Source organism: Protopterus annectens, chromosome 3.part1, assembly GCF_019279795.1.
Source record: "Protopterus annectens isolate FY-2018-M chromosome 3.part1, PAN1.0, whole genome shotgun sequence".
NCBI lineage: Eukaryota > Metazoa > Chordata > Ceratodontiformes > Protopteridae > Protopterus > Protopterus annectens.
The window spans coordinates 1562266275-1562281815 of NC_056732.1; the positions used below are offsets into that span (position 1 = coordinate 1562266275).

Consider the following 15541-nt stretch of genomic DNA (forward strand, 5'->3'; position numbering starts at 1 on the left):
ATGAAGGGACGGCCTTGAGATACTAAGGGAGAGTGAATCCACCATTGGAGATCCTTTTTCCAGGAGGTGGTTATGAGGATTTTATGCGACACTGGAAGATCTAGCATTGACCATTATGCAGAAAGTAACCACTGAAGTATCTTCATATGCAGATGAGCTAGGGGAATAAATACAATAGATGCTGCCATCTTCCCCACAACCTGAAGAACTAGTTTTGCAGAGGCTCATGTCTTTCTGATTAATAGTTTTACATGAAGATGGAGATCGTGAACTTTGTTGTGAGGGAGTCTTGCTATCAATGTAGTTGTATTTATTTCTGCTCCTATGAATATTAAATTTTGACATGGCCCTAGAGCAGATTTGTCGTAATTTATGGTAATGCCTAGGGAGGAACAAAGCCGAAGAGTATAGTCCCTGGCTTGTAGCAGAAGATGCCTGGCTGGGGCGGTTATGAGCCAGTCGTCCAGGTAGAGAAACACCCAGAATCCTTGGCATCTCAGGTGAGCTGCCACTACTGCCATGCATTTGGTGAACACTCTTGGGACTGTAGTGAGACTAAAGGGCAGAGTTTGAAACTGGAAGTGGCTGACTCCTAGCCATAAGTGCAAGTACCTTCTGGATCGTCTTTCCATCTGTATGTGGTAGAATGCATCCTGAAGGTCTATACAGCACATCCAACTGTCTCTTTCCACGAATGGAAGAATCACCATCTGGAACTTGGTCTTTTTCAGATTTGTTCAGTTTGCTGAGATCCAAGATTGGTCTCCAGTCCCCTGTTTTCTTTGGAACTAAAAAGAATCTTAAGTAAATTTTTCATTAAAGAGTTAAGACATAGCACGGCTAAACCCTATTATGGACCAGAAGTCAGAGAAGAAAGGCCAGTTATAAAAACTGCTAATAAAAGTTTCCTGAAAATACCATTATACTATACTAGTGATAATAGGCAATTGATAGATATTTTTCTTAAACACTGGCCCATTTTGTCTGTGGATAAAGAAATAGGAGAACTTGTAGGGGAAGTACCCCGTTTCTCCTATAAAAATAAGAAGAACTTGAAAAGACTACTATGTTACAGAAATGAAAATGGTAGTAGAAAACATGATAGGGATGCTACCACACAGCCATGTGGCAGATGTAATTTTTGTGATTATATATGCACCAGCAGTATCTTTATACACCCAGACACTAATGAGGAGTATGTATTTAGAGCATCTGCTAATTGCCTTACTTCCAATGTAGTATATATGGTGAAGTGTGAAGCCTGCGACTCATTCTATATTGGCAAGACCAATCGGCCGTTCAGAGATGGAATTAGAGAACATCTTTATAGTGTCAGAACTAATTCCACTCGCAATGCATTGTCTAAGCATGTTACAAAAATGGGGGAGCATCATATGTTCAAGTTTTTATTAAAATCATTAAACCGAGCATTAGAGAGGGAAATATTAAGAATTATACAGAGAGTAGGCAAGTGAACTGTATCATTGCCCTACGTGCTGATGTAGGTAAAGGACTCAATGAACGAGCCTCAATAAAACCTTTATTGAAAAGTAGGAAAGTTAATAGATGAAAAGTTAATGTATTTATTATTTAGTTACTGAATTCATTGAGAATGGCACTTTAAAGTATGTAACAGATTATTTGATACATTTACTATTTAGTCACTGAATTTATTGAGAGTAGCACTTTAAATTATGTAACAGATTACTGATTAATACCTTAATTAATGAATTAATGCTATGAAGCAATTCATTGTTTGTGATAAATTCAAATCTTTTTATAAAATGTATGAATTGTGTTTCAGTTAGAAGGTCTGAGGAAGCTATACAGTGAAAGCGCTTACTATTTCTATTGTGCAATAAATTGTCGTTGTGGATTTTAACAAGTCTGAGCTCTCTGCTTGCCTCGCTGTTTTACTGTTTGGATTGATTACTGCATTTTTTCAAAAAAGAGGCATTTATCTTACTGAGTGCAATTTTTATTTTTTGGACTGCTTCGATTATTATAGCAATAACCCACGCCTGGGTGTGAGTAATGCTGAATTTACCCATGGTTGGCGTGGTTTGTTCCCGAGGGCGAAGCCCGAGGGACCAAACAAAGACAACCGTGGGTAAATCCAGCATTACCCACACCCAGAAGTGGAGTTATTATATTAATGACATTATTTAAGAAAAGAAATAATTACTTTTCTTAAATAATGGCATTGTATAATGCCTCTTTGCTGCCCTTCCGCAGCTGTCTGGTATTCCGCGGCAGTTCTGATGTACTGCGCATGCCTACGCAGTACATCAGAGCTGTGGGCAAAAGCAACGGAGAACGCAAGATCTCCGTTGCTTTTTACTGTCTCGCTATGTTAAATGGGTTTAACATAGCGAGACAGGTTTAAAAAAAAAGCAACGGAGATCGCAAGATCTCCGTTGCTTACTAATTGTCGCTATGTTAAAGGAGTTTAACATAGCGAGACAGCTTTAAAAAAAGCCGGAGATCTGCGTTGCTTTTTTTAAACCTGTGTCGCTATGTTAAACTCTTTTAACATAGCGAGACAGTGTTTTATACTAACGGAAAAAGTCCGGGCGACCGGACCTTTTTCCGTTAGTATATTGAGGGATTTACAATGGGCACGCTGGTTGGGCTGGCCAATCAGCGTGCACGTTTTAGAGGAGGAATTGTATAATATATTGTTTGCACTTACTGGGAACATGGCAGAGGAACAGGATGTAATTATTGAATTGGACTACAACCCCATTGAATCGAAGGATGCAAGTAGAAACCTCTCGGAGAGGTTTCAGAAGTATTTGTCGAAAGACATGAATGTATTATTACGTATTGACATTGATGCGTCTGAGGAAGTACCGACTGGTTTTCCGGGAAACACAGAGGCGCTACAGAAACTAATAGAACTTGAATTTGACTTTTTAAAGCTAAAAAACTGCAAGCACAACGATACCATCTCGAGACGTGCCTTGCCAAAAAGATAGTACCGAGAGGTCTGCTTGTGTTTACAATGCCTACGCAAGGTACACAGCATCCTGAACTTTTAACCCGTTGGCAGCAGCTCAACTTAGAGGTGAGCGCTAACTATATGAGACTTTTAATCGACTGAAGAAACCAGGTTGAAGGAGTCGCTGCGTGAAAAACAAGCTTTTATTTTTACTAAATTTTCTGAGACTGTGGTAAACCCTTTAATGGAGAGCATGTTGGATAGTGTTGTAGTATTAGAATGAAAAATTCTACAACAAAAGAAGGTTAAGATTATTAGAGATGTCAATGATTTTACATTAGGCCATGTCTTCACATGGCTGAGGAATAGTAACAATTTCATTAATAATAAGAGTAATTCTGGTTACATTAATAAAGCTGTAAGAAATGTTGCTAACATAATGAATACAGATTTAACGGCTACCACACAAGGTAGCAATGATGAGAATGTTGTTAATGACAATGTACAGGCAATTACTCATGATGTTGTTAATAATGAACAAACCAATATTAAAACTAATTTATATCCTACTGTGAAAATTTGTAAAAATGTGGGCAATGGTCTAGTTGGTGACCGTACTCTTACGGCGAAGCAAGATAAAGCTGTTAGACCAAAAATAAGTGGTGGCAGTATTGGGAATGCTTGGGACTTCAATAAACAGAGTGATGGCAGTATTTGGAATCACCCTTTTCCCCTCCCTATAAATGTAGAGAGAGGCATGAGAAGGAACAGGTCAATGAGTCGAGGACGTCAAAAAAAAAATTATTGGGGGACAAGTACCCAAATCATTCCATCAAAAAGATGTGGGGGAATCTAGAGAAGCATTAGTATGGAATATCTCCAATTATAATCTAATAAAGGATGAATTTACATTATTAAGTAAAGGACTTAATTTTATTCCAACTAATGATAGTAAGGTAGCGGACTCAATTCTAGATCTGAAAGTATTTTGTAGGAATTAAATGTTAAAGCTAGAGTTTGGTAATAACTCTACTGAAGGACCACGTTCTTTTAAGAAACTAAGTACATATGTGCCAAACAACCACCCTTTGGTTGATGCCTACTTAAAACTGACAGAAGATGAACTACATAAATACTATTTTGATAAGAAAATTAAGGGTAGAAATCATAAGAATGTAAATAAAAATAATTTAAGTTATGGAGAGAGATTAGCACTTAAGAAGTTGCAGTCAAATGAAAACATAGTGATTAGGCTGGAGGATAAGGGAGGTCCGGTAGTGGTTATGGACTACCAACAGTATTTAGAAGCCAGGTAGGCTATGTTAAAAGAATGAAGGGTAGAAATCATAAGAATGTAAATAAAAATAATTTAAGTTATGGAGAGAGATTAGCACTTAAGAAGTTGCAGTCAAATGAAAACATAGTGATTAGGCTGGCGGATAAGGGAGGTCCGGTAGTGGTTATGGACTACCAACAGTATTTAGAAGCCAGGGAGGCTATGTTAAAAGAAGATGAACAATACAGTACCATCACGATAACACAAATTCATAGTATTATTGAATATATTCATAGTACATTAATGGATGATTTGAAGAGTGGTTCGCTGGATTATAATACATTTAACTACCTTAAAGTAGAAACTCCACTGATCCCTGTGATACAAGGCCTACCAAAGGTTCATAAGCACCCAAGTAAACCTCCTATGAGACCAATAGTGGCAGGTGGAGGATGGGCCACTGAGCCACTATCTTTGTTTGTGGAAAGATTTCTTAGGCCCATCATTGATCAGAATAGAATAGTGTTAAAGGACACAAAACAATTTTTGATTGATTTATATGACTATTTAAATGCTCTTATATCTCAAAGAGAATTTTTATTTGTTACATTCGATGTACAATCTCTCTTTACCAAGATTCCTAATTCCATAGGGGTGTCATATATACATGATTATCTTTTAACTAATAGCGAATATGATGTTATCAAAATTGATTTAATCTGTCATTTCTTAGAATTAATACTATAAAATAATGTGTTTATTTTCAATGATAGGTTTTACATCCAAAATGATGACATAGCTATGGGCACGTCTTGTGCCAATAGCTACGCCAACATATTTTTATCCCAATGGGAGAAAACAGTGCTGTTTGGTACAGACCTATTTAAACAATACGTGTTTTTTTATAGTCAATGATCTGTTTTTATTGTGGACAGGAAGTAAGACACAATTGATAGAATTTTTAAACATGATGAATAGTTTGACCACATTTTTAAAATTTACTATGGTATCGTCAGTAGATAGAATAGAGTTTCTGGACCTATACATAGAGAGACTAGCGAATGGGATGATAAATACAAGAGTATTTAGAAAACCAAGTTATAGGAATTCACTTCTAGCTAGGACCAGCATGCATCCTAACTTTGTTTTTAAAAATCTGATTAAGGGACAAGCATTTAGAGCATCAAGATTGAATCCAACTGAGCAAGGTTATGTGAATGAGACTAAAAACTTGGAGGAAAGACCATCTGTAAGAGGTTATAACAAACAAGAAATTGAAGTAGATTTTTCATTAGTTAAGGAGTTAAGACATAGCACGGCTAAACCCTATTATGGACCAGAAGTCAGAGAAGAAAGGCCAGTTATAAAAACTGCAAATAAAAGTTTCCTGAAAATACTATTATACTATACTAGTGATAATAGGCAATTGATAGATATTTTTCTTAAACATTGGCCCATTTTGTCTGTTGATAAAGAAATAGGAGAACTTGTAGTGGAAGTACCCCATTTCTCCTATAAAAATAAGAAGAACTTGAAAAGACTACTATGTTACAGAAATGAAAATGGTAGTAGAAAAAATTATAGGGATGCTACCACACAGCCATGTGGCAGATGTAATTTTTGTGATTATATATGCACCAGCAGTATCTTTACACACCCAGACACTAATGAGGAGTATGTATTTAGAGCATCTGTTAATTGTCTGCCTTCCAATGTAGTATATATGGCGAAGTGTGAAGCTTGCGACTCATTCTATATTGGCAAGACCAATCGGCCATTCAGAGATAGAATTAGAGAACATCTTTATAATGTTAGAACTCATTCCACTTGCAATGGATTGTCTAAGCATGTTACACAAATGGGGGAGCATCATACGTTCAAGTTTAGAGTTATTGAAGTCATTAAACCAAGCATTAGAGAGGGAAATATTAAGAATTATACGGAGAGTAGGGAAGAGAACTGGATCATTGCCCTACTTGCTGATGTAGGTAAAGGACTCAATGAACAAGCCTCAATAAAACCTTTATTAAAAAGTAGGAAATTTAATAGATGAAAAGTTAATGTATTTATTATTTAGTTACTGAATTCATTGAGAATGGCACTTTAAAGTATGTAACAGATTATTTGATACAGTTACTATTTAGTCATTGAATTTATTGAGACTAGCACTTTAAATTATGTAACAGATTACTGATTAATACCTTAATTAATGAATTAATGTTACGAAGTATTTCATTGGATGTGATAAATTCAAATCTTTATAAAATGTATGAACTGTGTTTCAGTTAGAAGGTCTGAGGACGCTATACAGTGAAAGCGCTTACCATTTCTATTGAGCAATACATTTTCCTTGTGGATTTTAACAAGTTTGAGCTGTCTGCCTCGCTGTTGTTTTACTGTTTGGATTGACTAGTGAAATTAGATGTTGACATTCTTCAAAAACTGCATAGGAAAAAGTAGTATTTGCTTGCCATAATGTTCCATCTGTGTTGTCCATCTTTATTTATCCTTTACTGCTGGTTTTGGTTCCGAATATCAGAACTGACTCAGCCATTACTACAGCTCACTGTGACCTAAAACCCTTCAGCTTACTTCCTACCCACAATGCCTCTCTCCTAGTTACCTCAGATCGAGTTTGCAGAAAACACAGAATGACATAAACAGAATGCCTTCATAGATGCTATATCTATAACCTATATACATAATCAGTAATAAGGTATTCGTAATGCCCGATCCAGCAAAAAAAAGCTCCCAGGGCAGGGGATGGAGGGAAGGAATTCAAAGATATATGAAGCTGGACAACACAGATGGAACGTTATGGTAAGTACATAACTTCTTTATCTGAGGACCATTGCACCAAATGGATCTCTTCACCTGGAGACCAAATCCAATTTGAAATAGGTGGTGAAGGTGTGGGGAGTAGTTGAGGATGCCGCTGAACATATAACATCCATTGAAGCTAAATACTGGAAAAAAACTATGAAAGTAGCCACAGCTTTGGTAGAATGAGCATTTATAGGAACAGACAAATCAATTTGTTTCTGTGCTAGACAAATGAAATACAGTTTTTGAACCATCTGGCTAAGGCAGTCTTGTTCTGTGTAGTTAAAAGTGTAACTGTCTCTAAACATCTAATAAATGCAAACAGTATTTACTTTTATTTGAAAGACTGGGAGAGAAGACTGGCAAATTGATGGTATGATTTATATTGGTATCTGACCGCCTTAAGTAGAAGGGAAAGGTTTATCCTTCAGGAGAGTTTCTCTCTCTCTCTTGAAATGAGAAACGGAGGATTACGTAATAAGGTTTGTATTTTTGAATTTCCATTGACAGAAGCCATCACCACCAAGAAAAATATATTTTCCAAGATCAAAGTTTTTTAACTCACAATTAGTAAATTGTTGGAAGGGTGGTTGTACAAATGCCTGTAAGACCAAATTGAGATCCCAAGGAGATATGGGGGCCTCATAAGGAGATCTTAATAACAGAGTTCCTTAAGAACAGACCGTGCAAGGTCTGTAAGAAACCAAAGAATATTCCTCAAAACCATTATGAAAATTACAAATAACTAATAGTTGGACTTTAATAAATGAAGGAAGAGCTCCTGTATTGAAACTGAAAGCTAAAAAGTCTTGAATTTGTCAGCAGGAACTGAAAAGGAATGAATGGCATTTCCTGAAGTCCAAAAGATGGCATTTCTTCCTTTTGCTAGTGCAGAGTGTACATGTGGTTGGCTTATGGGAAGCTAACAGAATATAACATACTGGGGGAGGAAGATTGGTCCGCCTGGTAAAGACTGGAACTGGGGTAATCAAGCTGTCCGGTTGAGGTTCAGAATGTTTGGTTGAGTCAAATTGTCTGAATGGGACAGAAGGTCTGGAGCTGAGTCCAAAGTCCATAGTTTTCACATCAGATAATGCAAAATAAATAAATAAATAAATAATAAAAAAGGGGGAAAACCATATTTGTCGAGACCAATAAGGATTAATGATGATGTCTTTGCTCCTCAACTGAATTGCTTTCTGTAGAATTTTGCAATTATGGGGAAATAGAGGAAAGCATATAGAAATCCTGGGGATCAAGTGTGTAAAATAAGCTCCCTCAGGGACTTCCTCTGAGGGGGGGGGGGCAAGGTAGTTGCTGCACTTGTAGTTCAAATGTAGGCAAAGAGGCTGCAAGAACGCTGGCCCCCTCAATGAAGAAATCCTTTTCATCATGTTTGGATAGACAGGCCATGGTGAGCCAGAAGAATAAACCTGCTACCATAAGTCAGTTGGGAGAAATCACCTATTGTCACGCTCTGAGTGCTTCTTGCCAAAAGGGGTTAATATTTAGTCCATCATGTTTGTCGGGGTCCAGGGAAGTAAATACTGTGGGAAGAAATAGCTAGGAAATTTTTATGGCTAGGCTTTTATAGGCCCTAGGGCCGACAGCCTAGTACCAACCTATGATGTACCAAACCACTGACATGTAATCTGACTGAATCGCAATTGTTCCCAAGGGGAGAGTAGGGATGGGCTTAAAGGGAGTCAGGAACTTTCCACACCTGATGAAAAATCAACTGAAGAAGCTTATCAGCCAATGGAATTACCCAAAAGGTAGATGGTCGGGAGCAGAAGGGTAGTTACACTGACCTCTGAGGCAGGGTTTATGGGACTTCCATTCATCTCCCTGTTTTAGTGACTCCAGAGCATCTCTAAATGAGACACCATCAGAGGGAGACTTTAGAGATCCTTCTCCTTCATTGAAATCAGTATCATCAATGACAGATTTCTCCATAGGATGCAAATGCTTCCTCTTGCACTTTCTCTTCTGAGGGGCTTCTTCAGTGGAAGGGGTCAGGGGAGGTGGGTATCAGAAGAAGGATGGATCAGATATCTCAGAATCCTGCCATCTGGACATTCACTGTCCCCGTGGAGATGCTGGTAAGGGGAGGGGGGCTACAGCAGACAGGGCTTTTCATAGGCCTGAAATATGAACTCCCTGAAGAGGGAAGGGACAGCAGAACTGAGAAGAACAACCTTGGAACCATGGTCACTCCCCATCCTGAAGAGAGAACTGCAGAGGTAGATGTCCGAGCCAAACCAATGCATACCAATGTTTTGAGGTGCAGGGACTACTCCAAGAAGCAGGAGTCAACGCCTGCTCCCTGTAGTCCACAGCACAGACTCTGCCCCCGAGAAGTCTCCAGATCTTAAAAGCTGAAGAGCCCAGAGTAAATACTGATTCCAAAAGTAAGAGCATCTCTGGAATTGATGCAGTTGGTGCTGGGAGGGTTGGGGCCGGATACTGTAAAGACTCAAAAGAAGTGGACTGACCTAGGAAGCATCCTGAAATGGTTTAATTGGTGATGAAAGGGTCGGAGCAGATGGAAAGTTCCACTCTGACAGTTCTGGTGCCTTACCCTGTATTTTTTTTGGAACCAAAGATCCTACTGTGCCAAAGATGCAGATTCCAATAAAGCTTTTGGTTCCATAGATGCTGTCGGAACTGAAGCAATATTTGTTTTGGAATTGAAGATCCTTAAGTGCTGAAGAAGCAGGCTCATATAAGGGTGTAAGTTCCATAGACGCTGTTGGAACTGAAGCAATATTTGTTTTGGAACCAAAGATCCTTCAGTGCCACAGATGATGCAGGTTACTATAAGGTTATCAGTTTCATAGATGCTGTCGGAAACAATGCAATATTTGTTATGGAATCACAGATCCTTTGGTGCCAAAAATGCAGGTTCCTATAAGGCTATCAGTTCCATACATACTGTCAGAACTAAAGCAATATTTGTTTTGGAACCGAAGATGCTTTGGTGTTGAAGATGCACATTCTGATAGGGCTATTGGTTCTATAGTTGCTGTCAGAACCACAGAAGCAGTCGGTTCAGAGGAACTTAAATAAACTGAAGCTCTATGCCACCTAGAAGATGGTGTCAAGAAAGAAGGTGGCACTGAACTGCTTCTGTTCTTGACATTTCCTGTCGAAACAGAAGAAAGGCTGACGAGAGAGAGATTTCACTTTCCTCCCTGTCAACACCACAGATGGCCTCTGTCTCAAAATTAATTCTTAAAACACAATGTGAGTGCCTCCTTGATACACAGACCTGGCTCAAACAGAAAACAAAGAAGGAAAAAATTTGTCAGAAATGGGAACCTTCTGGCCATATTTCTGGTACATCTAAAAAACCAGAAAGGCCCTTATATTTTTTAACCATAAATTTAAAGGAAATTAGAAACACACTTTCCCAGGAGAAACTGCCAAACACAACCAGTCATGTACTCGGACAAGATAGTGATGGAAATCAAAACAATAGTAAGATTTTTTTTTTTTAAATCAACGAGAAGGAAGAACCTATCAACAATGGTAGGAAAGAGTACAAATCTGTATGGAAGGAAGAGAATACAACTTGTATTGACTAAAAGGGAGAGGCAGAAGTCACATAGAAACTAGTAGAAAAACAGTGACGGAAAATTCTTTAGTTTATAGATTGATAAAATAACAAATAATTAATTAGCTCGAGAGCTCTGACGAACATGTCTGTCTCTGGAAGCGGAAAACAAGATCTGGGGTAACTAGGAATGAGGCATTGTGGGTAGGACTTAAGCTAAAGAGTTTTAGGTCATCACAAGCTGTAGTAATAGCTAAGTTGGTTCCAATATTTGGAACTGAACCCATCAGTCAAGGATAAATGAAGACCATTTATCATCATTCTCTATTACTCTTGTTTTTGTTATGAACAGCTAGTGTTTCAGAAAACCTTGGATCTATGCCCATAACTATGAATGTTAGAGTATCTACTTCATATCCAAAGCCTTAGTAACATCTTTAGTAAGTGTATGTATGCTTTTTATGTACTTCCTAGAGTAGCCATTTGTAAGATTGTTGTGGTTTAAAGTGGTCTCTTGTAGCTCAGTTCAACTACCTAAATGAAAAAAAAAAATAACCAGGTAACTACAGAGCCATTTTAACATTCAATACCTAGGTGTTCTAGATTGTTGAAGAGAAATGAGAGACCAAATAAGTCAAAACATTTAGAGAAAAAAAAACTATTTTGAAAGCTGCAGTCACTAGACTTGTGCACTTTACCTCCCTTGCTTACTCTGAATAAATGTTTATAAAGCAGTCTCAATCCCATGCTAGAACAGACCATTTAGGAAATAAGAACCTTTCTCAGGAAACCTCTGCGGTGAAATTGTTATATGTACCGTAAAAAAAAAAAATTGCCATTAGGTACAGTCAGCTCCTACCATACAGGAATGAGGAGGACATGTGTCCTTGGATGCGCAATCTACATACAATGCATAGTGGAGATCAAGGAATGATGGAGGCAGGTAAGGTTAGTGTGGATAGAAGAGAGTGACAAGCCCTGGCACTGCCTCACTGCACATTCAAGACTTGGGACCATGAAGGCATGTGTAGGGAGAAGTAATGCTTTAGTAAGACTCCTCTAATAGATGCTTGGATAAATGCCTTGCCATGGCCTTCTTCTCGCCCCATAAAGAGGACTGAATGGGTGCTAGTGGCCACAGCGGTAATTTGATAGTTGAAAGGCTTAAAGGAGAAAAGAATGGTTAAAAAAGTAAAATAAATAAATGCATAAAGGCTGTTAAGGGTAAATCATAGTAATTAGAGTTATTTTTATTTTCCACTATAATATTTTGTGTGTGTGGCTAAACTTATTGATGGTTCTCTGGTAATGTTTATAAAAAATATGAGCACTAAAGAAGCCATGTTCTTTCAAAATATATGTCTGTGGTACCAGTTTATTATCCCATGTATCACTGTTACTAATGTATCTCTTACCTGATTCACATGACACATAACATTGCTGCACTTCAGCAGAGTCCCCAAAACACAGAGATCCATGTTTTGTAGAAGTGGGATTAGTAGCTGATCTGTAAAATAAAATAATGTCATTTAAATATGAACCTATAATCTTAATATCATTAACAATTATTATTCATGTTTAATTTACAGTAGCCATATCTATTTGCAATGTGGTCAAAACGTTGTCCTATTTTTTATTTTTAATTCTTTCTGATTTTCCTTCCTGTTACATTCCTTTGTTAGTTTCTTTCCTTTCAATTATTACTATATGGTTGTCACTTTCAGTTGCACTCATTTTATGACAATTACCTTGACTTCCTACCGGCTGTGAAATGTATACATTACAGTTTATTCCTGTTTAGACAGAAATGTTTCATTAACTTTGCATGATCATCTTTCAGTGCAAGGAAGTTGATATCTTGTATTAAGCAATATACCTGTACGGAAGTTATTGTTCATTTTATACCAAGTGGTAATCTCTGATAATACAATGCAGAGTCAGATAATTAATTTTATGCCCTCCTGCCATTCAGTAACAATGCTACCAAGAGACTCTGAACTGAGACAACTCATTTCCTGAGTCAGATGTTTCCTTGATGCTATACATGAACAAAACCACTTTACTTTTTCTTTCTTTTAACCATCCTTTCTATAAATCTCAGTAACAGACAAAACTTACCCACTGATGTCCTACCCTGGACAACTCCCACCTAGTCTCTTTCAATGTAGCTTGGAACGATCGTCAAGATTTCTTATAATAATATCTTCAGCAAGATTTTTACATCTTTATTTATGAGTGAAACAGGCTTTAAGTTTCAGATCTCCAATATTTCTGTCATTTAATTATGCAGCTGTTTCAGTTTGCCTCTCTCATTAATCTCAATAGAGACCATAGCTCCTGGTGAAATGTCTGGTGAGGTCTCCCCTTGCTGACTCTTATCACTGTTTAACAAACTGACAAGTGTCCATCCACCCGACCAGTTCCCTACTTTGTTTTCTGAATGACCTTCTGCGCCTGCTCTTCTGCATTGCCCTCATTCATTGTTTCTCTATTTCAGCATCTGTGATCTTTTCCTATTTCCTCTCCTGATAAGTCTCTTCCCTCTGATCCAGTATTTGTGGCATACAATTTGTCACCAAACTTCCAGATTTCTTCTCTCACTTCTTCCACATCCTCCATTTCTTTCCCATTCACATTTGTCAGTTTCCTTGCAAAGTTATTCTCCAAATGTCTTATACCCATCATTGTAGATACTCCCCTGCTTCATGACGCTTTCTCCACCAAACTATTTCCTTCCTTGCATTTCTGCCTCATTGCTGATAATTTTCTATATGTTAATCTCACACATTTGCTCTTTACTCATCCATCTTTGCTTTCTCAGATATCTTCTCCATATATGCTTACAAGAATATCATTGATTTTCTTGTCTCCCACACCTTCTTTCTGTGTTTCCCTGCTTACTGCATTGCCAACCTAATGAGTGCCTCCTTAACCCTATCCCACCAATCTCCAAGTTTCTTCCTCTCTGTTTGCTTCTCATTTAGTATAGTTCTCACTATTTCTTTTAAAATTTCCTTCCACTATGCTGCTCCTCATTTCTCCTCATCTCATCACGATTTCCTCTCCCTTACTTCCATCACCTTTTTCAAGTACTCGACTGTTATAGGATCTTGATTTCCTCTCCCTTACTTCCATCACCTCTTTCAAGTACTCGATTGTTATAGGAATGTAGTTTGCTTCCCTTCTCATTAAATTATGTTTTCTTTAACAGGCACTGTGAAGCCCCTTGCAATTCACTAACTTAGCCTGCTTCCCTTCTTACCTCAAAATGTGAACTATATATATTCCCCATATCTGTGCCTCCAAATCTCCAAATTCTTCTCATCCCCTTTTCTTCATCTGCTCCCTTATTTCCATCTGGTGTTGCTTGCATTTTTCTTCTTCCCCCACTTCTCTAACTATTTTCATTTACTGTAACATTAATGCCCTACCACATTAGTTCCACTTCTGTGCATTTCCTATGTTCCTCCCATGCTCGAAAGAACTTCTGGAAGAACCCCTCCCTATCCCATTGACAGCATAACACCATTTCAATCATATGCTAATACCATTGTCACAAATGGTCCTTTTTAAAATACTATGGTCACATCCTTTCATCATCCTCTATCATTCCTGGCTTCCATCTTTCATGAATACAATCTCCTTTAATCCAACTTTTCACCCCTCTTATCTTTACTTGCTTTCCTATAGCATGCCTAACTTGGAAATTTCCTAACCATTTTCTATATCATTCTGTCTCTTTGTATGTGGTTTAAAATCCCACTACAAACATTCAGTTTCTAGACTAATTCTGTTACCATCTATAGCACCTCATTTTCCCTCTCCCTATCTCTACTCTCCCACCCCCACCAACTAAAGCCAGTATATCTATACACTAGTATTAAAAGTCAACAGAAGCTCTTAGTTTCTGCATTTATTTGCCTTTGCTCAACAATGGCATGTCTTTTGTTGTCCACAAACTAAGGTATAGCTAAATATCTAAGAAAAAGGGTTATTATAGTTGCATCCTCTATTATTCTTTTGCTCACCACTGCAGTTAGAAACTGTACACTAGTGCAGTCAGTGTGGGATTTACGTAAGTTACACCTAGCACTCCACTCCTCACCCTACTACTTGCTGACATGGTAGATCTGGTCAATTTCAGGGTATAAACAGCTTGGTACGTGCAAATACTGCTAAGAAATGAAAAAAAATGTTAATTCAGGCATGGTAAAACTTTGTGAGATTCCTAATATTCTCAGATTCCCTATCTTTTGAATTGTCTTCCTTGTTAGTCAGTTACCTTCTTAACCTCCAGGCCTCCTTTTCCCAGATATGCATTCTTTCCAGACATGCCATAAGATTTTCTTCACCAGGCCAGTCATTCTGATGGTTCTTCCAACTTCACCACACACACTCTGGATTAATCTCTAATGCTCACTTCATACTACAGAAAATTAATGTCCTCTTGTCACCCCACCAGGTGCTTTTAAAATTTTTCCCATTCTATTCTGGTTAATTTTGCTCTCTGTTTCCCAAAAGGTGCTCCTCCATGTCTTATCTTTTTTATTTTTTTTGTCACACTCACATCATTTTTATTTTATCTTTCCTTCTTTCATTCTTTTGTTTCAGTCCAGCAATGGAGCTCTGTGACTTAACAGTTAACTTGTTGGGGCATGACTTATGCCTCCACTCTCACCATTACTAACTTGTCCTCATTCAGTTTTTATTACCAGGGTTCTTACTACTGTTATTAAAAAAGAATTCATAGCTACATTGAGGTAAGCAATTTTCAACGATGAGCAGCCACGTGCAGGGTGTGTGCCATGCAGATACACAAAGATCAACTGGTGCATGCTGAGTGGCAGGACTGGCTACAGTCTACTCTAAAGGATGTATAAGATGCTGGAGCAGTTCAGAGAAGTACAAAAAGTGCATGACATGGCTCTACAATACCAGTGTTAAT

At 37.9% G+C, this 15541-nt stretch overlaps 1 protein-coding gene across 1 annotated transcript in view; it reads right to left on the reverse strand.

Moving 5' to 3' along the window:
• Nucleotides 1-15541, reverse strand: part of LOC122797804 (SCO-spondin-like) — a 4708783-nt gene that overhangs the window by 2179446 nt on the left and 2513796 nt on the right. Inside the window, exon 60 of the mRNA XM_044066325.1 lies at nt 12012-12103. Coding sequence (XP_043922260.1) covers nt 12012-12103 — 92 coding nt within the window. The remainder of the gene's footprint in view (nt 1-12011; nt 12104-15541) is intronic.